General features: G+C 44.8%; 1 protein-coding gene and 1 long non-coding RNA gene across 4 annotated transcripts in view; one reads left to right on the forward strand and one right to left on the reverse strand.

Annotated features, from left to right (window-relative positions):
• The window catches only part of ECRG4 (ECRG4 augurin precursor), a 47,554-nt gene extending 24,105 nt beyond the window's left edge, over window positions 1-23,449 (reverse strand). Inside the window, exons 1-2 of one of the 3 annotated variants that reach the window (XM_065060193.1) lie at window positions 23,278-23,331; window positions 22,902-22,989 (exon numbers count right to left, since the gene is read on the reverse strand). In XM_065060193.1, the coding sequence (XP_064916265.1) occupies window positions 22,902-22,989; window positions 23,278-23,316 (127 nt within the window). In that variant the 5' untranslated portion in view covers window positions 23,317-23,331. Of the gene's footprint in view, window positions 1-2,755; window positions 2,775-22,901; window positions 22,990-23,277 lie in introns of those variants that run through there. The other 2 variants (XM_065060186.1, XM_065060214.1) reach the window with 2 other exon arrangements.
• Window positions 2,973-16,221, forward strand: LOC135579308 (uncharacterized). Its single transcript, XR_010472018.1, has 3 exons — window positions 2,973-3,427; window positions 3,696-3,843; window positions 14,436-16,221. It is a non-coding gene; the product is annotated as an uncharacterized LOC135579308 (long non-coding RNA).
• Window positions 23,450-26,807: the final 3,358 nt, after the last annotated feature.

Genomic DNA, 26,807 nt, shown 5'->3' on the forward strand with positions numbered 1-26,807 from the left:
ATGGATGTGCAGGATGAAGCTGGGGGAGGAAGCACGTCCATAGGTACAGGGGAGAGGGGCAAGTGCAGAGACTGCTTTTCACGTCTGTGGAGCCACCGTCTGGTCCCTGCGGTCACACGGGCTGCAGTGGGAAAGCCCAAAGACCCGTTTAAGGGTTTGGGAACTACTCTGCTGCTTTAAAAAAATGGGACCGGAAAAGAAAAGCTGGTCTTGAGTTCTTATCTGGAAATGCCTGCAGGGTGCAAATATTTTAAAGTAGCACTGCTGAGACTGCATGCCTTTTAAATCATAACAAATCATATCTTGCATTTCTGTAATGCCTTTCATCCTATGTTATCTTCACAAACATAAACACATGAAGTTCAACAAGGCATCTGAGGAAGTATTTTGCTGTGTGGGAGCTTTCACATCCCAGTTTGGCAGATGAGCAGACATGTGGGGTCAGTAGTGGCCTGCCACCCCATGTCAGACAGGATATCTGAGGTACCAGTTGGAACATGATCAAGATCTCCTGACCACCAGCTTTATGCTCAAGTTAGGAGACATCTTTCCCTGGTAGCCCTGCAACTTTATTTGTCAAGAGACTGGCTCACGGATCCAGAAAATAAAGTTTTGAGGGGGGGGAGACTGCAGGGGACAAAGCAAAGTCAACTTGTCTAGCTGTTTTCTTTTGAGTATTCAGTGTCTATTCAATGCACTGGAAATGCAGAGATGTCACCCCATTTAGGTTTCTATCTTCTGCATGCCTGGTTGGTATCCTACTGGAAACCGATTACCAAGAGACACATTTACTGTGTGGCGAATCAGAATTTGTTATTATCACCACCCCATTAATTTCCACACACATCTGCTGGAGTACTTGTTTCTGCCTGTGTCTCACATTTATCTTCATCTAATCCACTTTTTACTGCCCTTGTCTTAGTGCCAGCAACTATCATGAGGCACTGTTAACACTTGTTAGTTAACCATTTGCAATCGTCAGCTCTTCAGACTCCACATTACACTAGTCGTTGGAGTTTAGCGAGTTTAAGTTCTGCGATATGGCAATTATTTAACTACATAATGAAATAAGTCCAAGGAAGCACCCTGAGCCAGTCCCAGTCCCCCAGGGGTGGGAGGGGAGAGGAAATCTGGGATTTTCAAAGAGATCCAGGAACTGAGGAGCCCAGTTCCACCTGGATGTCAGTTGGACTGGGCTATGCTCAGCCCTGCCAGCTTCCTCTAGAAAGCTCAGCCTAAATCTTTTGATAAGCAAATAGTCAAGAGGTTTTGCATGGCCTAAGCCTTCTTCAGGTCCATCACCTGCCTGAACATGCCCCAGCAGCCCCCACCCTTCTGGCTGCTGCCGCCTCTCCGAGGCACCAGGAAGGTGGGATGCTGCTGGCTGATACGAAACCTCAGCCTCAGCAGCCTTTCATCTCCTGTCTTTCAGCCACTGTCCAAATAGAACATGTCCCTAGTGAAGGGGAAATGTTGCTGAAAAGACAACACATCCTGCTCTCAGACACACTGGCTTCCTATCTGCGCCTCCTGCCTACAGGACATCTCAGGTTAAAACGTTTTCTGCTGAATCAAAAATAATTTCTCCCATACTACCTGACAGCCTCTTTTCCTCTGTCAAATGTAATTAGCTTCCCCTAGTTAAAGGGCTGCAGCCAGGCTCAGCAGGAAGCTGGAGGAGCTCAGTCCTCAACAAGCAGCTTTTCATTTCTGCTCAGCATTCAGGCAGCTGAAAGGCAGGAAGGCCTCACCAGTCTCCTCTGGGGCACCCCATGGTGTTGGCCATCTTCTGTTTGGAGACATGAGCACAGCCCAGGCTCCAGTGGCCAAGGAGGCTGTGCTGCTGCCAGGCAGGGGTGGGCACCCATGGGACACCATGCTAGCAGGTGGTCTATGCTCAGCATGGCCAAGACCTGTAGATGTTAGCCAAAGGTTTCCTCTCGTCTAGTTCCATACCTGGTAATGTGCTAAATAAAATGTAAAAGAGGTCTCGATACCATCTTCCAGCAGCAAGTGATTGCCTGGTGCGCTGTGATCTGTCCTATTCAGATTTATTGTGCCCCGCTGGAGTTACACATCTTCTCTCTGCCTTCATCTGAAATACATACCTAGTAGTTGTACATTGACAGGAGAAAAATATCCCCCCAGAGTCCCCTGGGCAACTCCATGAACCCTGCATGTAGGGAGGTTTGTTGCACCAATGGCCTTAACAGCTCTACCCAGGTGCAGAGGGCTTCCCAGCCTCTCCATGGAGCAAGAAGGAGACAACAAATGGGAACCATCATATTTTCATCTGCACAGCCATCTGCAGTAGTTCAAATTATATGCATGTGTCCATGCTAGAATCTCCTCTGCTCCAATTTTCCCTTTGCACCTGATCTCTCTCTTGCTTACTTACCCCTCTGTGACTTTATACACATTGTGTGAAGTCAGTTTTGAAAGAGCATCATTTTGTAAGGGACATGCTATCATAAATTTACAGAGGTGCCTGGTGTAGTCATGAATAGCCCACCTCCTTTCCCATTCAGGTACTGTGACATCCCGTTAACTTTGAGAATAGCAAATCACATCTTGTGTCAAGGCTGAATTCATCTGACTTCAATTTCTACCTGCCTGATCTTGTTATCCCCTTGTCTGCAACTTTATACCACCTCACCATTCCCTTATCAGATTGATTTTTCTGTGTGTAAGAATATAAGCCACCACTCAGCTTCCTCCTTGGCAAGAAAGTCAGCCTGTCTACCTGAAGTCATACCTGGGGAGGCTTGGTCTCCTGGCTGAGGGTCACCCTGGCTGTCCTCCGCTGGACTCTCCCCAGTATTTCCTCATCCTCCGTGTGGTGTAGACCCCATAGTGGGCATCTTACTCCTGAAGTGGTCTCATTCGTGCTTCACAGAGGCACAGCAACGTGCCTGCTTCTGTTTGATCTCCCTCTTGTGCATCATTGCCCTGGGATGTTGTGTCAAGGAAGTTATTCATAAGCACTCACAGATTCCTGAGACAGACTCTCCTGTTTTACAGGTACTCCTTACATTTTCCAGGTGGCAATTTGCCTCTATTTTAGAAATATTTGAACATGTTTTGGATGCTGATTATTAACCAGACATTATTCTCTCTCAGTAACCTGTCATTATCTCTGTAGTTTCATCCACTAACTTTCCCACAGTGCATTTTATTTTACAGCACAGGCTGATTGTGACACTTAATGATTTGAGTATTAGATGAAATTTTGCTGGCTAAAACTCTTGAAGGGGGGGGCGTTTTGTTTTTGTTTTCCACAGGTCTTCTTGACTATAAATAAATACAGGTCTCTTCCTCTTCTAATCTGTTTCTGGTGGTGTCTTAGACTACAACGCTGGCTGTCATAACGATGCTCCAGGCTCTTGCAGTGTAGAAAACAAGAAGACTGTTGATCTCCATGCCAAAGGTAAATCCCAGTAGTTTATTTAGAAGCAATTACACTTCTAAAGTTAAAGTTTAATTACTAAAGTACCTGAACATTCACCAGGTTAATTAGACAGGATCAGCAAAATCTCATCCAGATGTGGTGGTTTCTTTATTTCCATTTAGATATGGATCTGTTTCAGTTTCAATGGACTCTTCTGTGAACCTTCGTATTCAAGTCAGCAAAAGTGCCTGCAGCCTTTTTTCTTTTCTCACGTGCTCTTTTATTTTTTTTTTTCAATTTTTGTCAGTGTTGATTACGAAGTGGCACCCTGCTTCACTCCAAATGCATAATCCTGTCTGAAGCTCACCGAAGCCGATGAAAGTCCTTCCATTGGTCTCAGAAGTCCCTACCTGAGGCTCATAATCTATGTATTACCTTGGCCGTAGGAATCTGAGGTATGTAAAGAACATAATCTCTTTCTATCATGTCTTCTTTTTGTTCCTTTTTTTTCAAACATACTATACAAGCTGTTAATGGAGCAAATGACATGGAAACATAATCTGTATTCCTGCAGGTTTTGTGGCTGTGCTTGCTGCTCGTTCCTTATCACCTAAAGTGATGAAGCCACGTTGGTGATACCGTAATTGAGTTTAGTGGAAGTGATTTATCAGGTTGCTAACAGAGAATGAAAACTTTTGGGCAGGGAGGGGCAACAAGCAGCAGGAGAACAGGAACTTTTCAGAAACAAGAGTCTTGTTTTTTTTATGCAAATGGTTGTATTAATGAAAATTAAGGGAACAAAACCACAGTAACAACAATTTTGCTTACGGAGCAGATGACATCTTATCTAAGGAAAAAGGATTTAAAAGTTCTTCCTGAAATGTCATCTGCATTTCATTATCTCCCTGGTAACACCTAGTGTGTAGGATCTGTTCTTCACTCCTTGCTGTTAACTGATTAGGAATAAGTCTATAATTCTTCATTATGCGGAAAAACGTGGAAGACACAGTTGAACACAGGAACAATAAACATACTTTTAGTGTTTCTTCATGGGAAAGAATAATTTTTTCCAAGAGTCAAACCGAAGTCCTAATGGGCTCGAAAGAAAGGCCTCACGGATTTCAATAGAGTTTGAACCGAGCTTTTGTTTAGTTTATTTTCCTGTCCTTACATTTATGAATTGTTATCTCATATTTGCAATGTGGTAGTACTCAAAAGCCCCAAACTCAGTGGTGCCATCATGCTGAGCTTCAGATAAGCATCCATGAAGACACCAGGTTCTAAAAGTGAACGTGCACCTTATGGCTGCTGGAGCTTGTGAAACTGCAAATTCCCACAACTGTCCTCAGTGGCCTTGGGCCTGGTGGCTTTCACTCTGCCAGGGCTGAGGAGAAAAGTCACTTCTCCTGGCAGGGGCTGCTGTGGGGACCATGACCACCAGCAACTCCTGAAGGTGACACCGACCTGCAGAGGGGAAGGTGGTCAGATGTCCAGTACCTGCAGCTACGTTTGGTGAAACTGCACTTCAGCAGTTAATCAGTGACCTGACAAGTTTAAAATTAAGCTGGTGATTCAAAGTGTTGCTGAATAGCTTAGGAGGATGTTCTGAGACCTGGCACCAATAATTTAGCAATGGTCTAGATTGAGAGATCATAGAGTTTCCGGGAACTGGTGTCTATGTACAGTGCCTATCTTCTGAGCCCACCAACTTCCTCACCAAGGACAAAATAAATCCATTATCATGATAGGCTCAACCTTATTTGGCTGGAGAGCCATGTTTTTGGAGAAATTCTGCTTTTCCTTTAATTGATTGTTTTGTTTTCTTCTCTAATGGTAGAGGAACTGTGAAACTGCCCTATCAAGAATTTCTAATTTTGATAAATTAATCGTTTCTGTGTAGAGCGATTGATCACAGGAGATGCTGGGAAACACACTTGCTTGTTTCAGAATGTCTCAAATTCATTAGCTATTCCACTTGAGCTACAAGTTAGTGAGCAAGATGAAAAAAACTCTAGAATAACTCTTTGCAGCTTCTGGTTTTTAAACAGGCAGCTAACAATTTATCATTCCCCTCTTTTCAGTTGTTTTATTTTTCATATGAAAGAGAATGGAATCAGCTTTTCTATTAAATAAAAAGATGAGGATAAAGTTCCCCTTGCTAAATCAGGTCTGCCAGCATCTCCTTATCTCCACGTAACAATTGTTATTTTCTAAATATTCTTTTCCCATTATCCTGTGAGTATTTAGTTGCTGTTTTTTCTATCAAGATTTCTCTAAGGCAGGCCTCTAAAATTGCTGTAGCAATGTTTTGCCTTATATTTTCTTCTCTTGTTTGGTAGGCAGGGTGGCTTCCATTCCAGAAAGCCAAAAAGGGCTTATCACCACAGGACCAGCATGGATTTTTCCTTTTCCCCTAGACCCTACATGGAGCTACCTTGAGAAGTCTGCACCATGGTCCCCTGTACTTGCAATTTCAGAAAAGCCACCAGGATGCTCAGAGGAGCTGGGGGTGTGGTACGTCTGGTCTGTCATGGTTAAATGCTGCATTCAGACCATTTGGCCACATTAAGCCATGTTGAAACCTTGAAGAGCTGTTTGGGTACCTCTGCCTCAGCCCCTGCATGTACTCTGAACCATTTGCTCTCCAGTTCCCATGCCAGGATAATGCATCCTGACCAAAACAGTCATGCAGTCTTGCAGCTTTATTAAATGTCCATGGGGTGAGGACACTACTCACAGAGCCTCTACACATCCACTGTCTGAGAGAGTGTGCAATCCCACCCAGTGAAACAGATGTGATGTACAAATGAGCAGGTCTGAGGTGGTGGAGATAAGAAAGAAGAAAAACCAGAAGAAAAACAGGTGTGAAGGAGTCATCCCACAACAAGTTCAGCCAAATTCTGCAGCAAACCAGTACACTGAATAAGGAGGGGACTTGGTCTGCAAAACTGCAGTGGCTGCCAAAAGTCTTTCCTGCTGGTTCTTGAACTTATGTTTCACAATTAAATCATCCAGAGGCCTCAGGCAAGTTTAGGACTGTGATATGCAAAGGGATGCCATTGCTGCATGGAGAATGAGAAAGACTTTCTATAAAAAATGCTTAAAAATATCTCAAGGGTAGGTTTTGAGAGGATGGGACCAGACTCTTTTCAACGGTGCCAAATGATAGGATGAGGGACAATAGGCACAGACAGGCACAGACTGAAGCATAGGAGGCTCCATCACATGAGGAGAAACTTCTATACCTTGAGGGTGCCAGAGCACTGGAACAGGCTGCCCAGAGAGGTTGTGAAGTCTCCTTCTCTGGAAACATTCAAAACCCGCCTGGACACATTCCTGTGTGATCTGCTCTGGGTGAACCTGCTTTAGCAGGTGGGTTGGACCAGATGATCTCCAGAGGTCCCTTCCAACTCCAACCATTCTGCAATTCTGTGAAAAAGGGCATTCGAGTATGGAATTCAAAGTCAAAGAGCTTCAAATAACTGAAGGCTGTAGACTTCAGACAGTAGGCTGCTTCCCTCATCATCTTCCTCTAAATAACTCACAACTTTCAGAGCCCATTCTACTCTTAACACCAGCCTGAATGCAAGTAAACATTGTCAGGACAATAGTCCAGACTGTCCTATGAGCTCAGCCTGAACAACTAGTAGCAGTAATGCAACTGGAAGATGCCTGTTGTGTCATTAAATCCAGTCTTTGGCAGTCACAGGCAAACATAGAATGGAAGGATCCACACCCCTTCTTTGTGTTGCCACAAAATGCTTCATCAATCCATGACAAACTTAAGATCTCTGGTGCAGAAATAAAACACAAGCAAGCCACCTCAAAGGATCACAGAAAGGTAGCAAAAAGGGTCCTAATGTCCTAGAACTATGCCAGAATAAGAAGTCTGTCAGAATAAAAAGCCCAGATGACCTTCCAGGGTGGACTTTGCCTTGTGTTACTTCAGGAGGCAAAACCCCCACTGGTTCTTGATTTTGATTCTTATTTCTGACCTGATGATCATCTGAGTTCTGAGTCTGAGGTCCAGAGAGGTGACCCAGCCACTCACAAGGTTGCTCGGTCCTACACAGAGAAGCTTTGCCTCCTGTCCACCTTCTCCCTTCCTGCTGTTGCCAGTCTCTGACCTCCAGAAGGAGGACAAACATCAGTCACTGCATCTTGTCCAAACTTTCCTGATTCCCCACAGACAAACTGTGCATCAAAAGAAGAAACAATGTGCCCGGGGTCCTACAAAGGACCATCAGAAGCATAGAATTAATTAATTTTTATCCCAACTTATCAGGAGTCATAATCAACAGAGCATTTTGCCAGAGAATCTGTGGCTGAGGATCTAGTTGCATTTTCATGATTAACCAGGATTTGGAAGTTGAAATCTTAAGCCGTTTCTGATCATCTCATATTGAAACATGAAAGCTCTGTGAAGTCATACATACTAGTGAGGAACATGGTAGGCAGAAGGCCTGTTACCTGCCAATTAATTTATTCAGGGAAACAGTTCTAATCAGAATTTCAGAATTAATAAAAAAACAAATCAGGGCACCTTTAAAAGTTCCTCATCTCCTACTGTTATTTTCCTGCATTATGTCATTTTCTTCTATTTTTGAGATGATAAACACTTCCACAGCAACAATTTTGATGTCACAAACAGAAAATAATGATTTCAAGAGAGAGATGAAGCAGGAGCAGATGACCTCTTTAAAATTAATAATAATCATCCTCTTGTCCTGGAAACACCTTTGGTTACAAAAAATTAGAAGACAAATAGAAAAACAAAGTGATATATAAGTCCCAGAACTGTCACTGAAGACCATAGTTTGTTTCGAAGCCTTCAAACGAGACACAAGTGGGTCTTTTACCCTGTAGCTACTGCTGCCCCCAAAAAAAGCAAAACCAAAATAAAAGTGCTCCTCTTTCTACTGTGAAATTATGACCAGGATATGGTATTAAGCACCACATCAGTGCTGTTCCCACAGAAGACGAGGTCAGAGTTTGACCTTTCACTTTATTTTTAAATGTTGGTTGTTTTTTTTTTTTTTTTTCATTTGAACACATAAGTAGTAGTAGTTTAAGGAAAGAAAGAAAAAAAAAAAAAGGTCCAGATGCTTGATGAAATGTCAGCAAGAAATCAGTTGATTCTGCTTCCACTTGATAAATTTAATATCCTTACTGCAGTGGTAGACCACCATAGTTCACTTCCAGAGGGATGAGCATACCCCAGTAAGATACATTATTTCCTTAGGGTGAAATAAATGTCTCAGAAAATAGCAGAACTGAAAGAAAATGAAAAACACCAGCTATGAAATTAGGGCAAACCTATGATCTGCCTCTAGTCTAGAGAATACATAAGATAAATCAGGGAGAGTAGAAGGATGCTACGTGCAGTTCTGAAGGTGGGCAAGAGAAGACTTTGCATTGAAGTGCCTTGAAAGAAAAGGAGACTTTGGAAAGAAAAGCTTCTTAAACATCAAAAGATAAAGGACACCAATCAGGCTTAGTGAGTTAGTCTTTGAAATGCAGTACCAACTTCCAAGTCAGCAAAACATGTATAGCTTTAAGTGGAACAGCTCTGTGTTCCCTTGTACTCCTGAAAAGCTACTTTCACGAACGAGACCACATGCCTCTATTAACGAAATTCCTTTTTCTGCAGTCTGTGTGTCCAAAAATAAACCATTAAAGCAGAAAATCCTCCTGTTGAGAGAAATCAAGAGGACTGCCTCAGCTGCCTATTTAAAGCCTTTCCCGAGGCTGGATGCACCCTTTTGCTTACACACACTAGTGCACATGGCTGCAGGTAACAATCCAATTGCAGCACCTAATTTAGACACTTCTGCAGCCCAAATTGAGTACATCAGGTTGGATGGGGAGCACCTTCCCATCACTGCTTTCAGTCCCCAGCTGGGAAGATATTTTAGCACCGAAATGGCCGTGCGCAGCTGGAGGAGCAGGGGTATGACAGCCATAGGGCTGGTTTTCTTGCTCAGCTGCTTGCTGGGTATAGAGCAACCAAACAGGCATCACATTTTAAACAAGCACACCCATCCAGACACCTCTGTATCATTTGCTTCCATGAGATAAAAGGAGAGATAGAAAGTACAGTTTCATTTCCAGCTTCCAAGAGATGATTGCAGACAACTTAAACAACAGGACCACTGATGGAAGCGCGTTTTCCAAAGGTGCTGCAATACAGCCAGCAGAAAGAACACCACACTGAACTTTGTAAGAGGAGCTGGACGTATATACTGTAACATAAGTGGATTATCACATCACATAAGTGCAATTTCTGAGGGACTTCTCCCCACTTCAGCAGGGAAGTTTGCCAGCAGCCCCGCGCTGCGTGCGAGGTGGTGAGGAGTGCTGCTTCCTCAAGCCAACCTGAGAGACGGGACAAACATGGCCACCTTCCCCTTCTGGGGAGACCTATCAAGGAACAAACTTCCACAAATCCAAAGCAGCAAGACAGGGAGGCCTTTTCTCTACTTTCTTTAAAAAAAAAAACAAGTTCCAGTCCTGCTAAGGAAGGCTGAATGAGAGAGAGACAGAAGGTATTAACCTATTAAAAATAAATGATTCAGACATGAATTTTTGAGACTTGCACCATATGGCTGGAAAACTTCTCAGGATTGAAAAAAAATCCTCCTGAGACTGAATTTCCTTTTGATAGGAACTTGAGTAAGGGTGTGCTCACTGGGGGCCTTTAAACACTCCTTGTTAAAGCAGATGCTTGGCTGCTTACCTGTGGCAATGACACATGGCTCTTCCTTTCATCAGCAATTTGGTTTACTTTTGAGCGGTCAGGTTTGTAGCTCTTTAAGAACTTTAAAAAAAGTCATGACTTGTTAGTTCTCTTCCTATACCTTGCTCTTTGAAAGACTAGACAGCATGCAAACCACATGCTAAATAATATTTAAATGCCTGTCTCCTTTAGCACCCCTGCTGTTGGAAGGCAGCTCTGTGCTGGGGTGACCTCCCTAAGGTGTCTGAGGAGCAAAGAGGGGAAGAAAGGCACCAGCACCACTCAGGTATGGAGCTGGGTGGCAGACAAGTGCAGTCACTTGTGCTGCCAAGCCCAAAACCTGCACCAGCTGCAAGCCTGAGTTACCTGTCTGGAAGAGCCATTGTCTCAGTTTGGACTCCAGTCTGAGACTGAACCAAAGGTTTTGGGCAGACTGGGAAGGGGTGGGGGGAAATTGGTCTTGGCGTAGAGAATCACAGAATCATAGAATCATAGGATAGTTTGGGTTGGAAGGGACCTTCAAAGGTCATCTAGTCCAACCCGTTTGCAATGAGCAGGGACATCAGCAACTAGATCAGGTTGCTCAGAGCCCCGTCCAGCCTGGCCTGGAATGTCTCCAGGGATGGGGCATCTACCACCTCTCTGGGAAACCTGGGCCAGTGTTTCACCACCCTCATTGCAAAAAATTTCTTCCTCGTGTCCAGCCTGAATCTCCCCTCCTTAGGTTTAAAACCATCACCCCTTGTCCTATCACAACAGGCCCTGCTAAAAAGTCTGTCCCATCTTTCTTATAGGCACATTTTAAGTACTGAAAGTCCTTACAGTGAGTATTTTAAGTACTTTTAGTGAGTTTGAGGCTAAAATTCTTACAGTAAAACACAGGCAGGCCAGGCAGGCTGCATCCCAGGATTCAGGATCAGACAGGGAGAGCCTCAGCCTTCTCTCTCACCTGCACGTTGCGAGTCAGGCAGTACATTGACTGCAGAGGGTCCCTTCTACTCCACCCTTGGGCTTGCATCTTGCATATGGAAGGCTGCAGCAGGATGCACTAGGGGAGCTGGGAGGAACAAAAACTCTGACTTGCATGGGGCTTTGGCTTGGATATCACACAAGTGTTTTATCAGCTCCACTGAGGGGAAGAAGGCAGGCTCTTGGGACACAACAGTAGAGATCTGTGGAGGAGAGACAGGTCCTGCCACTTGCTCCTTGCAAAGAATGGGTTAACAGCATGTGATGGACAAGGTCACGTCTGCTTTTTAATTAACATGTCATTTATTGATTGAATCTTGAAGTGTCAGGGTCTTGCTCAGGCAAAGGGACTGCAGAATGAGAGGGAAAAACATCTTTAGAAGGCTGTAGGACTGAGCTGTGACGAGTGCTGTGGAAGTGGCTATGGCCCCTGTATGTGAGTGATACACAGGGGGGTGCAGGAGCACCCCATCAGCTGTAATGCAGCTGATGCAGGTCTGGCAATTGATGGAGAGACCAGCTACCATGCAGCAGCTGCTTCAACATCTGGAGGGGCTGACCACCTCCCGCAGTACTCTGTGGCCTTCTGGCTGTCATGCCTAGAAAGGGTCACGGAGCTAGGAGCAAGCTCATGATTTTTCTAAGACAGCAAAGCTTGGGGTGAAGGAAGGTAACAAGAAACCCTTTGGCCACATGCTGTTGTTATGCCCCAATTCTTTAAAAAGCAAGATAAATGAGAGGTCCTAGCTCAGGTCAAACTATCCTAACACAGCCTCTTAGGGATGGTGATTAATCAGTAATTGGCACACACACAAAAAAAGGCCAGAGGAGCAGGGGAACAGGAGAGCATCCCTGCAGACTCAGATCTGTCCTTGTTTTGTGTTCCCTCTCCTCAGATACAGGACTTGCAGCCAAGCAGATCACCTGCCACTGTCCTGAAACCCACACAAGCTGGGGGCTGCACTCCCCTGCATTGGCCACACTTTCCAGCCTTTTTTCACAGGAGCAGCTCCCCACTGGACCCCTGCTCACTGCAGGAACCTGAAGAATTTTGGCACAGTGTTACATCTTTCAGCTGCTTTCCTTGCCTCTAGCCCATCGCTGCTTTTTTCAGGCAGTTTCTGAGAGGAGGGTCATCCCCCAGGATGGCTGAGGCATTCCCAGGAGACCAGGAGAACTGATCTGATGGCTTAGCTGGCTTGTTGCCACGTCCTGCGGGTATGGGCACAACTCCACAGTGCAAGGACATGCGGCAAGTTGTGGGGCCTGGATTTTTTTCTTTGTTTAGTATTTTTCCTTATCTTACATGAAGCTGTGCATACACCACTATGGCCCTTTCAAGGGTGGACATGTCCTGTTATGCCATGTTTAGGTCTGTCCTGCTGCCCCAAAAGCTTGATCTTGCCACTATTTCCAGCAACGGGACAACAATGCCTTTTGTCTGTGTTTGCTTTGGGCAGCTGTGCCTCTGAAATATGAATGCTATATTTTCTCTTCTTCCTTCTCCTTCCCTTCTCTGTAAGCTCAGCTGAAGTGCTCATGTAACAGATTGCCCCCCTGCAAGTTGGGTGTTTGTGCACCTTTCTTTGCTTTTAGGACAACTTCATTTCTCCCTCTGTATAGAGACACCCGTGCTTTGTCATCACAGAGCTGCAGGCAGAGCTAGACTCTCTGAGACAATGATTACAGGGTATGAAGTAATATCTGTATCACATCATTATTTTATTCGACACGTGGTGATCGAGTAGCTGTCAGCGTCTCTCTCACTTTCCCTGTGGCAGATGACAGAGGTATCTGTGTCCCCAGCACCATCAGGCCCTTCCAGTGCCTGCATCCACTACTGAGACTCCCTCAGGTGACACTTTCCATTTTCTTCTGCTTCTGTCAGCAAAAACATTAACGTCTCTTTTGCTGCTCCTTCCATTCACTTGGCTCTGCCTTTCTGCCAATGTATATTTGCTGCACAGGATTCCCTCCACTCCCCAAAATGACAAAGTACGTGTTAGTACAGATCCAGCTGCAAGCAAACCCAGGCACTGCAGAACCTGTAAAAGGGTCTTTTGCACTTACCCAGATTATTACAAGCTATTAGTCAAGTACCTGAATGCATTGGGCTATGCAGAAAGATCATTGCTTTGTTTTCTGTTTGCTTTTTGTCTTCTGAAAGCTTTCTGTCACAGCAAATGATGCCAAACTCCTACCCATGCACTTAATTTTCAGTACGGATGCCTAGCAAGTGAGAACCTAGATTGAAAACCCATCTTCACTGCCGCATATGGTAAACATCATCAGCTAGGGGTCTACGAGCTTTGATTCAGGTCAGCTGGCATCAAAGGAGACTCAGGAGTGTTTGCTTTCAATTCCAAGGGTGAGCAAAATAATCTGCTCTAAGGCTCAGGCCTCCTCCTGCCCTTCATCAGGGGTCACTTTGGGCAGGCGGAAACAGGAGAGAGGAGAAATGATCTGCTGAATCAGCCTCCGCTTTGTTCTTCTGTGTTACGGCTGCCATCAGCAGACCTCTGAACAAGAGAGGTAAACGCGCTACCACTTCTTCAAATATTTTGCATAAAAAAGGAGTTAGTTTAATAAATCTCCCAGAGGAGGAAGAGTTGCCCTAGTTCAGCCTTTTCCCCTTTGAGCCTGGAGTAGCTACAGCTGATAGTTAGTTATCATGAGATCAGGGATGAAGGGGAGATGGGGATCCAGATTTAGATTTTGTGGGAGCTTTCTTTTGGTTTTGGCTTTGGACATGACAGCTACTCCTGACAGTTCTTCTCCATCTGCTCCCTCCTTAAATCCAGAGTGGCGATGTGCAAAGCTGGAAAAACATTCACTTTCCCAGCTTAGCCTTTGCCTTGCACCAGCCATTTACCTTCCTGATTAGGCAAACACTGTATCTGCAAATACTTATCATTTTCAGTAACTTTGCATATTCTTTCCTTCTGGTAGTTTCCCTGTGTTTTAAATTTATTTTGTGCAAAAGGAATTATTCACCCTAATTTCTGAGCATCAGCCGTGTTCTCCCCCAGGCAGGGCTGAACAGGCTGCAGCCCTTCATTCCTGCATCTGATGGAGAGGAGAAAGAAGGGTCTTGCGGGGACAGTGACCTGCAACTCCGGTGATCCAGATTTGCTTCCTCAGTGTCCTTCTGCCTCACCTGTGGAGAGCAGGGCTGGCAAATTTCCTACCCTCAGTGGTGCAAGAGGAAAAAGTGGTCAGAAAAGCGGTCAGATCTCAATGCGATCCATGCAACTGTCAACAGTACATTATTATTGTTGTTGTTGTTATTATTATTATTGTTATTATTATTGCCTTCTGTTTGCTCTTTTTTTTTTTTTCCAGCCAAGTGATTACCAAAGTGAAGTGGAGCAGCATCAACAGGAAGGTGTGAGAGACATGTCCAAGGACCCCAAGGGAGAGAGGAGGAAGCTAACCCTTATCTACGACATCCTGCAATTAATGCCAGTGCTTTCTAAGGGACTCTCTTCTACCTCTCACTGTATTTTTTGAGGAAGGCTTAGTAAACACATTTCATCTAACGCATCCTCCTTGGGCATCTCAAAGGGACCCTGAGTTGGGGAACAGGATGTGCATCAAGGCACTGTCCTGATACCAAATGCAAACCCCACTCAGAGAACCCATGGGAAGTGATGGTCACTCCTGGAAGAATAAAATCTGCCTCCATGCAGCCAGTCATTTCCCAGGATCATGAGGCTTCCTTGGGCTTTCTGAATGTCACCCCAAATGCGTGACTAGAGAGGAGCATCACTTAAAAGCAGGTTTTCAGCTTGTTGGGTGAGTGGTCGTCATGTAAGTCCTTCATGCTTCCTGCTGAAAGTGTACTTCAGCTTCCTAACAATTACATGTAATGTAAAAGGACCACAGGACCTCTGGACATACACCTGATTTCTGGTACTGAGAATGGGCATGTTGCTCATGTGGGTATATAGTCCGATAAACTCAGCCTCTTTTCTATTCTGGAAAAAATGTTCCTCAGCTAATTAGGTCCTGTGAGCAGGTTGTGATCTTTTGTAAGTTTTTGCAAATGCTGTTAATGAAAATACATCACAACAACTACTGGCAAACTGGTATTACTGCTGCTTCCTCATCTGTTTCTCTCTGCTGTGCTTGATCGCTGACTCAAGTTTGACAATATCATGGCAAGACCAGCTGAAGCCCTCACTACAGCCTAGCCATTCACACCATCTCAATACTCACTTAAAAGAACCCCTCTTTTTAGCTTTCTTTACTTTTTATTTTTCCACCCAGTTGCTTGTTTCAAGCTCTGATCTGGTGGCACAGCCGCATCCCCAGGGACAGGGGAACTCCATCCTGTGGCACCACTGCAGAATTCACTGCTTCATCAGATCACAACCTACTTGTTAATTCACTTAAATCACATGAAAAAGTGTTCTGGCTGTGGTGAAAGAATTGGGAATAAATCTTGCTCCAAAGTGTTATTTCTGCTAAAATGCAGCACATTTCAGGATACAACAATCTGATGAATAAGCCTTTTGTTATCAACCTAGCAAGGAAATGAAATGGTCAGATACATGCCAGGGCTGAAAATTCAAGGCTTTCCAATACCTTGGCAATGGCTTTACCCATGTGCCTGCTCCACCATTCATTCCTCCCCTCAATGCCTTCCCCATCACTGTCTCCTGCAGCTGGAGACCTCTTTGGCATCTCCATCCTCTTCAAACCCTTCCTTAGACCCTGTTCCTTTTGCTCTGCCTATTAAACTCCACAACAGCTCCGTGGTGGGCACAGCACAGCTTTGGTGTGCTGTGCCAAGGGCAGCTCTGCCACCCTTAGCTCACCCTGCCTTTCCTCTCTTCTGCTACCTGCAGATCTATGTATCCCTCTGTCTCTTGGCTCCAAGGAACTGGAAAGATGAACACACACCAAAACAAAGCTTGTCCTTTCTTCTTTAAGTTATAACACATGGATTGGTTTTGTTTATTTCAGCCATTTACTTTTGGGTGCAGAGTTGTGGTTTACTGCTGGTGTCACCCCAACAGTACAAGCCTTTGTGCAGGGCTGTGGCTGTATCATCTTGGAGTTGCTCCTGTCCATGTAGCCATCTCTGTTAGACATGTGGGAATCAGGTCCCATCAGTGTAACTGCATCCATGCCAGAGGGCTGTCTTGGTTTAATTTTTACAGATGGAGTCAAAGCCCTACCAAAGCCATTTAGGTAAGCCCTCATGCATCAAGTAAAAGCACAGCAGGGCTCTCTTTCCCTGCTGAATGAGGATGCTTGATGTAGTGTATTACTTTCTACCTCAGAATAACCCATGAGTTACCACTCATCAACACTTGACCTGGTATCCACCTACGGAATTCCTTAATATGTTCATTTTTTTTTTTCATCCCAGTGACTTTTTCCACTTTTCTTCCAACTTTCACTCTCCCTTCCTGGCCTTACACTCTCAGGCTTTCTGAAAAAGTAATTGCACGTGCTGCCAGTTTACTGTGATTTCCATTGCAATAGTCTAGATTCAATCCTAAAGCTTTGTGTTGCGGCTCATAATAGGACTCCCAGACCTGGATGCAACTGGGCTGATCTCAAGAAGCAGGTTTCCTTGTTTTGTTAAGGATCTGAGAAGCTACAGGGGATAACCCTCATTCAGGGTTACCTGAAATGCTAATCACTAGAGGGCCACCACAGGGCAAGGATTTCTTAACGTTTGCTGTTCTGTTTTCCAGACACATGGCTCATTCCTTTTCCTGACAGAAAATATTTCCCTTAATGCTTGGTTTCTCCTTCTGGCTACCCAACACCATTTCCCTGGATCTCTTTATTCAGGATAATAAGTATTTCCTTACAGCCCCAGGGTTGGAGCCATGTGTATGATTTTGCAGTTTGCTTGCAGAGGAGAGAAGCCCTCTGGTTGCAGGGGACAGTGTGGAGGAAAGCAGCAGCCTCACTAGCTGGTGGGTAATCACAGCTCATATGTAAACATGCTGGGGCTGACAGAACCTATCTACCAGCATGCTCCACCTCAAAAAGGCCCAAACTCCTCCATGGCCCAGTTACATATGGACACAGGACTGATTTTTGTGTATGTTCAAGAATGAACATTGAATCATATAATAGTTTGGGTTGGAAGAGACCTTCAAAGGACATCCAGTTAAAGCCCCCTGCAATGAGCAGGGACATCTGCAACTAGATCACATTGTTCAGAGCCCCGTCCAGCCTGGCCTGGAATGTCTCCAGGGATGGGGCATCTACCACCTCTCTGGGCAACCTGGGACAGAGTTTCGCCACCCTCAGTGTAAAAAATTTCTTCCTCGTGTCTAACCTGTATCTCCCCTCTTCTACTTTAAAACTATTACCCCTTATTCTGTCATAACAGGCCCTGCTAAAACGTTTGTCCCCATCTTTCTTATAGGCTCTTTGTAAGTGCTGAAAGGCCACAAGAAGGTCTCCCCGGAGCCTTCTCTTCTCCGAGCTGAACAACCCCAGCTCAGCCTTTCCTCATCCACTAGTGTCAAGTGCTATCAGCTGTCCTACATGGACATGGTGGCTACTGTTCCAGAGCAGATGGGTGCTGAGGTTTCTGTGCATGTCCTGGGGATGGATGCCCCAGCATTCTCAGCATTATAGCACAATGAAGGAAATGGTGAGCTCAATCTAGGGCCCTCCAGCTGGACTCCTGTGCCTTGAACGTATTGGAACATGTTGTACCAGGAGCTACAGAAAACAATCGCTCATAACATGGGAAGCTTTTTATTTTATTATAATTATTACATTACTTTCCAGCATAGGCACACAGAGTTGAAGAAGGGGAAAAGGAAACTTTCAAGATTCAGATGGTGGGGATTCATCGCTTGCTCCAGCTGATGGGTGGGAGACACTATATGAAAATAAACACACTGTCTTCCTCTCAGCTCCGTTGACAGGAACAGCAAGAGCCGGATGCAAAAAGAACAGGGAGGTGGTTTGATCCTTCTGTTCTGCCCAGCTGGATGCCAGGGGAGGATCTTCGAGAAGGGGGAAAGTGTATGTGGCCTGCACCAGAACAGAGAGGATGACAGGTGGTGTCTGGAGCCCGTGCTATCATCACTTCATCACAGCCATACCAGTCCACATGCATTAGTGGACAAATGCACCCATTTCACAAGGATGTCATCTGGTCTTCCATCCTCCCCATAATTAAACACAGACACAACAGTGCTACCTGGCAGAGGAGTTTTTTTTTCATTAGAGAGGAAGAACCATACATAGTGGTCACAAACACACTAGCAACACATGGCTCTATTAATAATCTTTAATTGCATTGTGCATACCCATGATACTAAAAGACAGTGAAAAGGAACATATGCTTTAAAAAGTAAAAGTGAGTCACTTGATAGCTGGAAGGAAGGCTAGAAATTGTCAACATCTCAGCACTGGAATAAGCTGCTTATCCCTTGAATAGTCCAGTTCAGGATATGGTTAAAGTAAAAAATCAGGTTACAGTAACATTAATGATTGGGAACAAGACAAAACCTAAAACTCCAATTGATGTTGGACTGACAAAGCAATGTGTAGACTGAAAAAAACACATCCCCGACAACTTTTTCATGTGAGCCATGGATGCCGGCCCCTGGCTGTAGGTAAGCCAAGGTAAGAGTCTGGGGTAGGAACAGGACTGGGTTGGAACAGGAACAGGGAGCGGGTTGGGAGCAGAGCCCCAGTTGGCATTTGGCTGCCAAGGGGTTTCCATAGTAAGGAGTAGGCAGCAAAAATATTTCTTCCCAACAACTTTTTCACTGAAATGATGGCTGGGGGTCTTGGCCCAGGGCTCAATCCATGGCTAGTGTTATGGTTAAGGCATGTGTTAGGCTTCTGAAATATTGTTCCTCTGACATCATCAGGACCATGTCTGGCTGTTCCTAGCTATAGTTAACTCTAAGTCAGGCTTTTGCTTTAGGAAAGATATAAGCTTTAAAGCTTCAGTTGATGCTGCATTTCTCACAGGCTGCTAAAAGTAGTGTCAAACTTCTAAAAAAAAAAAGAAAAAAATTATTCCTTTGACAATTGCTTGATTTGGGCTTTGGGTACTCAGCAAAGTGTTCCTCTCCCTCACAGAGTTGGGTTTAAGGTTGGGAAAGAGAAAGCTTAAAGCTCCACTCAGCGTGGCACTGCTGAGAGGGTTTTGGAGGAAAGTGTAGGCTGCAGAAAGATTGCTTTTTTTTCCTCTGATCATTGCTCTGGATGCCTGGTTAAGGATCCACTGTGCTCAGGCTTATGACTAGGGATGGAAGAGGGACAAAGCCTAGAGCTCTTGCTGCCACAGGCCTGCAAAGGGTTTGGAATAGCAAAAAACTTACCCCCCTACTAAATTTCTTTTTGTCTCTGCTATGGCTGAGTACTCTTATGTATGGAGTAGCCCACACTTTGGCTTAGGGGACACTCACAAGTGCTGTAGCTCCAGCTGGCATGGGGTTGTCAATACATTGCTGAAGGAAGAGAGAGTCTGCAAAGAGTCTTCTCCCCTCACAACTTCTTTATCTTGGCCTTTGCTTGGTCTCTTTGGCAAAAGCTCAGCTCACACACAGGGTTTAGGGTTAGGTTCAGGAAGATGTCAAAGCCTAGAGCTCCGTGTGATGTGGAACTGTCAAGGAGCTGCCTCAGAGGGATGGACGAGCTTCATTAGGACTTTGCCCCTGGCAACTTCATTATTGGTGTGGCTTGTGCTACCTGATGATAGTCCAATCAAGGCCAGTGTGTATGATTAGGAGAGGGAAAATCCTCAAACTCGAGTTGGGTTGTGGCTGACAAGTCTGCAAAAATATTTCTCTCCTGATAGCTTCTTGATTTCTGCTTTGGCTTATGGTCCTTGTAAAAGGGCTTAGCCCATGCCCAGAGTTCGAGTTTGGATTGAGGAACAAAGCTTGGAGCTTAGCTCACCTTAGGGCTGCCAAAGAAAAGGACAGGCTGCAAAATAACTTCTCTGAGAGCTTATTCATCTGGGCCCATGACATAGTGCCCTTGTTTAAGCCTCAGTCAAGTTCATTTGTCAAGGGATGTCGCTAGATGTCTTCCTCTCCAACTCAGTGGGAGTTGGATCATGCCCATTTGTTGTATTTTCCTCCTCAGGGTTCAAATCAAACCTTATTTAGATGTTACATAAAAGCCCTTTGAAACAAAACTCCCACCCAATTCTCACAAACTTGACTGTACCCAATGACTGCTCACAGTGCTCCAAAGGAGGAAGATATCATTGATGTGAGGTAAACACCATAAATAACAACATGGGACTGATGCTTCTTGGCAGAGGCTATGATCTTCAGATAAATCCATAATTTTCTTAAGGTGGATAGAAGTCTACTAGATCTTCCTTATGAGTAGATTCTGGTCATAACGTCACAGCTGGAAGCCATGTTGACATTTACACCTGTGTATCACCAAATCCCTCCTGGAACAAGGCCAATTCAACACTGTACTGCCACAACAATTGAGCTCTTCAGTGGTCAATTACACGTGTAAGAGGTTCAGCCAAACAGGTCACAGTACATGTGTTTGGGCAGGTCAGGAATATTCCTGGCCTTCAATTTTTGTCTTTTGCTCAACAGAATCAGTGGAAAGGTTCACTAGCCCCCAAACCTGAAAAATAACTACTAAATCCATTCTTAAGCCAAGGAGTGAAAGGAAATAATGGTATACTCTTAGAGCTCAGGTCTGCTAAGAGGGTTGAGTGGAGGGGCAGGGCTCACTTTGAGGAGCTGCAATTTGACTACAGCAAGAAATCAAAGAAGCACTTGAAGCAAAATAAATTATTCCTGGCAGAAAAAAAATGGGATTAAGGAGAAATAGGGGAATAATAGCAAGGCTGAAACTATGAGGAAAGGAATCAGTAGTGAAAGTTGAGAGAGGAGAGAAGAGGGAGAAGCCAAGGGCTCCTGTTAAGGTGTGAGACAAAGGAGAGACCCTCAGAGCCACCGCTGCTTCTCACCCACATCTGCAGGAGCAAAGGGACCAAGGAGCAAGACTGTCAAGCTAATGGTCAACCTGTCAGGAGCATGAGTGGCCTAGTGGGACAAGAAAGGACACTCTTGGACTTGGCATCTCGCATAGGTTTGCAGGTATCGAAGGCATCAGGTAACAGGAGAAAAGTGATTCATAGGAAACCCTGTAGAAAATATTTATTCTCCTCTAGCATTTCATGGATGGCAATCTCCAGGACACCACCACCTATGCCTGCCACTGACAACCTGCCCAACATGGATCACCGATGGTGCAAATGTTGCTGGTGGCCTTGTGTGACCAGCCAACCTGTGCTCAGACAATCACATTAATGGAGCCACAAGGCCCAGGAGTGGCCCGATGAGCTGCCCAGCTGCTTCACCGAGCACCCAGCAAAACTGTTTGCGTGGATAAAGCCAAAGTGTTGCAGTGATTCCCAGTAGCTACACCCACATTCAGAAAGGGCAGTGCAGCGACTTGTACCTTAATTTGGTATTTGCTGCTTTGTCACCCTGAGCTCGGCGCTCTGGAGAGATGTTTGTACTCAGCACTAACAAAGGCTGGGGCTGGCAGGGGTGGGTGGGCACAGTTGTCTTGTAGCTTGTTTTCATTGAAAATACAGTTTAGCACACAGCAAGATGTGCTAGTAGGTCCCATTGTGTTCTTGCACCTGCCCACAGTTAAATGGCAACACCTTGTTGGATCAAGGCCACAAGGAAAACATTTTCTGGGATGGGAGAAAGACAAAGTATAAAATCAAAACAACACACTTGGCACTAGCACTGAGAACCTGTTTTGGTGCCACAAGGACCCCAGGTCTTCCCAAAAGCATACAGGGTTCAGGGCACAACTCACTTCAGGTCACGTTGCAATCTCAGCCACATTACAGATCTGCAAGCGCCAGACCAAGCATTAGTTTCTGAAACACAGATGCAAAGCTAACATGAGCTGAAAGTAAGTTGTTGACGACCTTGCTCAAAAACATGACATTCAAATCCCCTTCAGAATTAGCCCCTCAAAAATCAAGCAAACTTAATAGCTCACTCAGTTGTCCTCACTTCAGGAAAATTTCTGTTGCCTTTGTAAACACAGCTGACTCTCCATTTTACTCCTTCCTATTGGCAATGAACTTCACTTGCTAAATAAAGATATCTAAACAATCTCTCTTTGTGCAACAATTTTTGTGCTTTCCCCATCGGTCTCTTTCAGTCAGCTGCTCCTACTCTGTGCAGTACAGTGCAAGGCAGCATTCAGAGTATGCATTAAAAATATTTGGGGTTTTGGTCAAGATACTGACAGGAAAAAAAATATTTCTGGGTATAAATGCAGGGTGAGAGAAAGCCCTTATTTCATCATGTCTCTCTAGAAAACAATGTCCTGCTACTGTTTCCTTTGCAAAAATCTAGGTTTTCTAGACAGAACTAATGGTATAAATTTACCTTAGTGTAGTATTCAGAATCTACCAAAAATCATTTCCATGCATAAAATATTTCATTTCTCTATTTTATATGCTAAAATCACTATTGCTTAAAACCCATTAGTTACTTCTGCAAGATAAACACTGACTTTATAATGAAATTACTTTTATTTTTGCTTTCTCTTGTAACCCTATATAACCAATTTCCACTCATCCTCACCCCTAGAGAAGAGTTATCCTGAGCAGAAACATCTGCTCAAGGAGAACTGGAAACCAATAGCTTTTTCTGCCCAGTCATTTCAGACTTTATGCAAATGAGCAGAAACCACTGTTCAGCAGACTCCCACTGACTTTTGGATAGGATTTTCAGTCGAAGGCAATCCCAGCAGCAGTTACTCAAAAATACCCCATCCAGGTGGTTACCTGAAGTGACTTACCAGCTTCTCCAGAGACACAACAGCCAACGATGGAGCAACAAAGCAGCAAACCTCCCCCTGCACCTCCAGCTGCACCCAGCATGAATTTCTGCCAGATATTAATCCGAAAAAGCAAGAGCAGCATTAGCTTTGAATGCAGATGGGCTTAGCCAGACTCTCCATGCACTCCAGCCCTAGTCAAGTAATTTCCCATGTGTCAATCCAATCCCAGCTTTTTTTTTTTTTTCTAAATACCATCGTTAGATGAGGAGAAACCCCTGTGAAACAAATTGTTATGTTGCCAGTGTAGCTTGGTCCCTATTAAAATAAAAAAGGGGATGATGATAAGAGGACACACACATTACTAGGTCAAGAGGGAAGAAGACTGTGTACTTACCAGTACTGCACAACCGTGCGGGCTCTGCAACTGACACATGACATTTTAAGCATGCATGAGTCCTTCTGACACGCCGCAGGGAAAAAGCAACTCCTCTGAGACTTGGGAAGAAGGATTTACTTGCCTCACTATGCCTCAGCTTATGAGTGTGCTTCATTAATTTGGTTTTAAATGACTCTGAAGACACTGCAGAGTTACCATTTCATCTACTCAAGTAAATGATTTGGTTAGGGGAAAAAAAAAAGTTGTTGTTGTTTCCATCTGAGAGCAAGCGCTTCTCACTTCACCAGCTGCACAGACAGACCTTTGTTCAATAAATCCTACGTGCATTTCCAGCGGCCGGCACAGAAGGACAGATTGTGCCTGGCAGAGGGAGGATGGGTGTGAAAAGCATCCCAGCGGTGCTGGCTCAGTGGCTCACCGCTGTCAGGATGGGGGGACAGGGAAACTGTGCCAGTCTGTTCGAGCTGCTAGATTTCCTTAAAGGAGAAGGTTGTCCCTACCTCCCCCAGCCTAGACCAAGTTCTGGCCCCTCATCAATGTGTCCCGTTGCCAGTTATTACCCAAATGTTGCAGGGCTTGTAATTCAGCTCCATGCCTCAATCATCCTGAAAGAGGGAAGAGAGAAAAGCTGTGTACAAAGGAACATTGATTTTTAAATGCCATTTTGTTTTGGATTAATACATCTTCCTTTAGGTTTCATAGAATCACAGAGTAGTTTGGGTTGGAAGAGACCTTCAAAGGCCATCTAGTCCAACCCCCCTGCAATGAGCAGGGACATCTGTAACTAGATCACATTGTTCAGAGCCCCGTCCAGCCTGGCCTGGAATGTCTCCAGGGATGGGGCATCTACCACCTCTCTGGGAAACCTGGGCCAGAGTTTCACCACCCTCAGTGTAAAAAATTTCTTCTTCGTGTCTAACCTGTATCTCCCCTCTTCTACTTTAAAACTATTACCCCTTATTCTGTCATAACAGGCCCTGCTAAAAAGTCTCTCCCCATCTTTCTTACAGGCCTCTTTTAAGCACTGAAAGGTCACAATAAGGTCTCCCCAGAGCCTTCTCTTCTCCGAGCTGAACGACCCCAACTCTCTCAGCCTGTCCTCACAGCAGAGCTGTTCCAGCCCTCTGGTCATTTTTGTGGCCTCCTCTGGCCCCTCTCCAACAGGTCCATGTCTTTCCTGTACTGAGGGATCCAGAGCTGGACACAGGACTCTGGAAAAGAAACCTCCCCTGGGTTTTGATAGCAACAGGTGCAGACAAGGGACGGTGTGAGATGGGGATCCAGTGCTGCTGTGGGACTGGACACAGAACCTCATGGAAACTGCTCCACAGGCTGGGGCTGGGATGAGCCATTTCTCATGGTCCTGCAGGGAAGAGATGTCTGTGGTCTGGCTCCTGCCCTGCACACAGGGGTCTCGGTTCATATGCCAGATACATGTCACTGTCCCCATGTTTCAGAGAAAACGGTGAGCATCAGGACAGAGGAAGATGAAACGTCTGCCTGATTTTTGCGTCATACTCAGCTTCAAAAGGCCATAAAAAAAGACTCTTTTTCCCTCATGAGAAGATAGAAAGAGCCTAGAAATAAGCACCTATTATTGGTTCTGTCTGCACTCCTATTGCCAGAAATAATTTTGAACTGCAAACATACTTAGGGAACCTTGTGCTTGTACAGAAGATGCACCACCCATGGAGTGACTGAAAAGGAAAATATTCTGTTTAGCGTCCAGATTGCACTCCCCACTTAAATAGCCTCTCTGTCAGGATCCAAGATTCCCCCTCCACCTTTTTCTACTTTTTTTAATGCAAATTACAAGAAAATGCATAAAAATGCATGAGGCTTAATATTAGACAACAGGAATTTTTCTCAGCAAACATGTTACTGAAGCCCCACACATCCAGAAAGTAGGAAACCTGCTATGAGCAGAGGAAAAAGGCAGGATTTTATAACCAGTAATGAGAACAGGTTATATCAGCAATATCATCAGTCAGTGCACTTCAATTAGCTGCATAACTTCTGCATCATAGAAGTTCATGTTTGTACTGACAACACAATTGTTAACTTTCTCTGCAGGCATGAAGGTTTATTTGGATCAGATCAGAGGTGCTCAAGCTAATTTAAAGTGGTAGTTTAATTCTGCTACTGTACAGCACCTGCTCTATGAACAGACAGCATCTACATCTGGAACCATCTATCCAAAACCTTTAATTTACTTCAGAACTGAAAGAAAGAGGTTTTATAGAGATGGAAAATAAAAAAGAGGGTGTAAGAATGCCACACGGCAGTGTCTCATGTTACAAACACGTATCTGCAAAATTATAATAAGAATGCTGATTTTACACAAAAGTGGAATTTCTCTAGAAATGAAACAGAACAAGTTGGGTTTTTTTTGCCTTTTTTTTTTTTTTTTTTCCTCTTTTTAATCTGGTTCTTCTAGTTCTATTAGACATGCACATTACATATATTTGCTTTTTCAAATAAATACATGGGAGACCATGAAGTTATCTCACGCATGGCAGGTGCTGGGTTTTACTGAACTTCCCAGATCAGCCATTCAGCTCACCCAGAAGAGAGAATGTGGTATCCAGCCCAGGTTCATGAATGGCGGCGGATGCCACCTCACCAAGTGCTCGATGACACCAGAGCCTCAGTGCTCGCTGGTCACCTCTCAGCCAGAGCTGGGGCGATGCTGAGCACAGACAACTCCTTGGGTGGAAAGCCCAGGAAGAGGTGGGTCAGCTGCTGGCAAAGGCAGTTCCTCTGGGTCTTGCCAAGCCTCCAGTACAGAAACTTGGGCCATGCAGAGTGAGATGTATTAAAGGTTTAAAGACCTCAGAGCAGGGTGAGAAAGAGAGATCAAGGCTGAACCTGCATCCTGGGGAGGAGATAGAGTCAGGGAAGAGAGGGAGGAGGATCCCAGATGAAAGAAGACAAAAGCACTGAAAGGAAATTGATATTATACAAGCACATCTGCAATTTCTGCGTTAGACGGTATGTTTCGAGTGCTCAACAAGGAATATAAAAGGAGTTGTTTTTAGAAAACCTTTCCAAACAGCTGGTTAATAACACAACAAACAGCTCTCTGCCCGTGAGGTCACCCCTGCCTGTGCACGGAGCAGCCCCACGCTTTCGGCAAACACCCTCTCAAAGGGGATGCTCGCTCCCTTGCATCTCCAGAAATTTTTCTGAGACTTCCCATAGTCATCACACACCAGCCTGTTAAGGGACACCAAGCAAATTACACAAGTTTGTATTTCCAAAACGTGCTCACAGAATGACTTAATTCCTGTCATTAGCACTTGACATGACAGGCTGGTTTTCTCGACATGACTGCAGGTCCACTTAGTGCTCAGAGAATCACCTGAAGAGCAATCCCAAGATGTTCCTGTGGCTCCACCATACCTGGGCAAGCTGGATCCCACCTCTGGAAGGATGGATACCAGTAACTGAAAGATGTACGGTGCTTCTGGTTGCACAAGTGCCGTGTAGGATCCGTGACACAAGCCAGCTTCTATAATTGTTGGTGC

This window comes from Columba livia, chromosome 1 (genome assembly GCF_036013475.1).
Source record: "Columba livia isolate bColLiv1 breed racing homer chromosome 1, bColLiv1.pat.W.v2, whole genome shotgun sequence".
NCBI classification, from domain to species: domain Eukaryota; kingdom Metazoa; phylum Chordata; class Aves; order Columbiformes; family Columbidae; genus Columba; species Columba livia.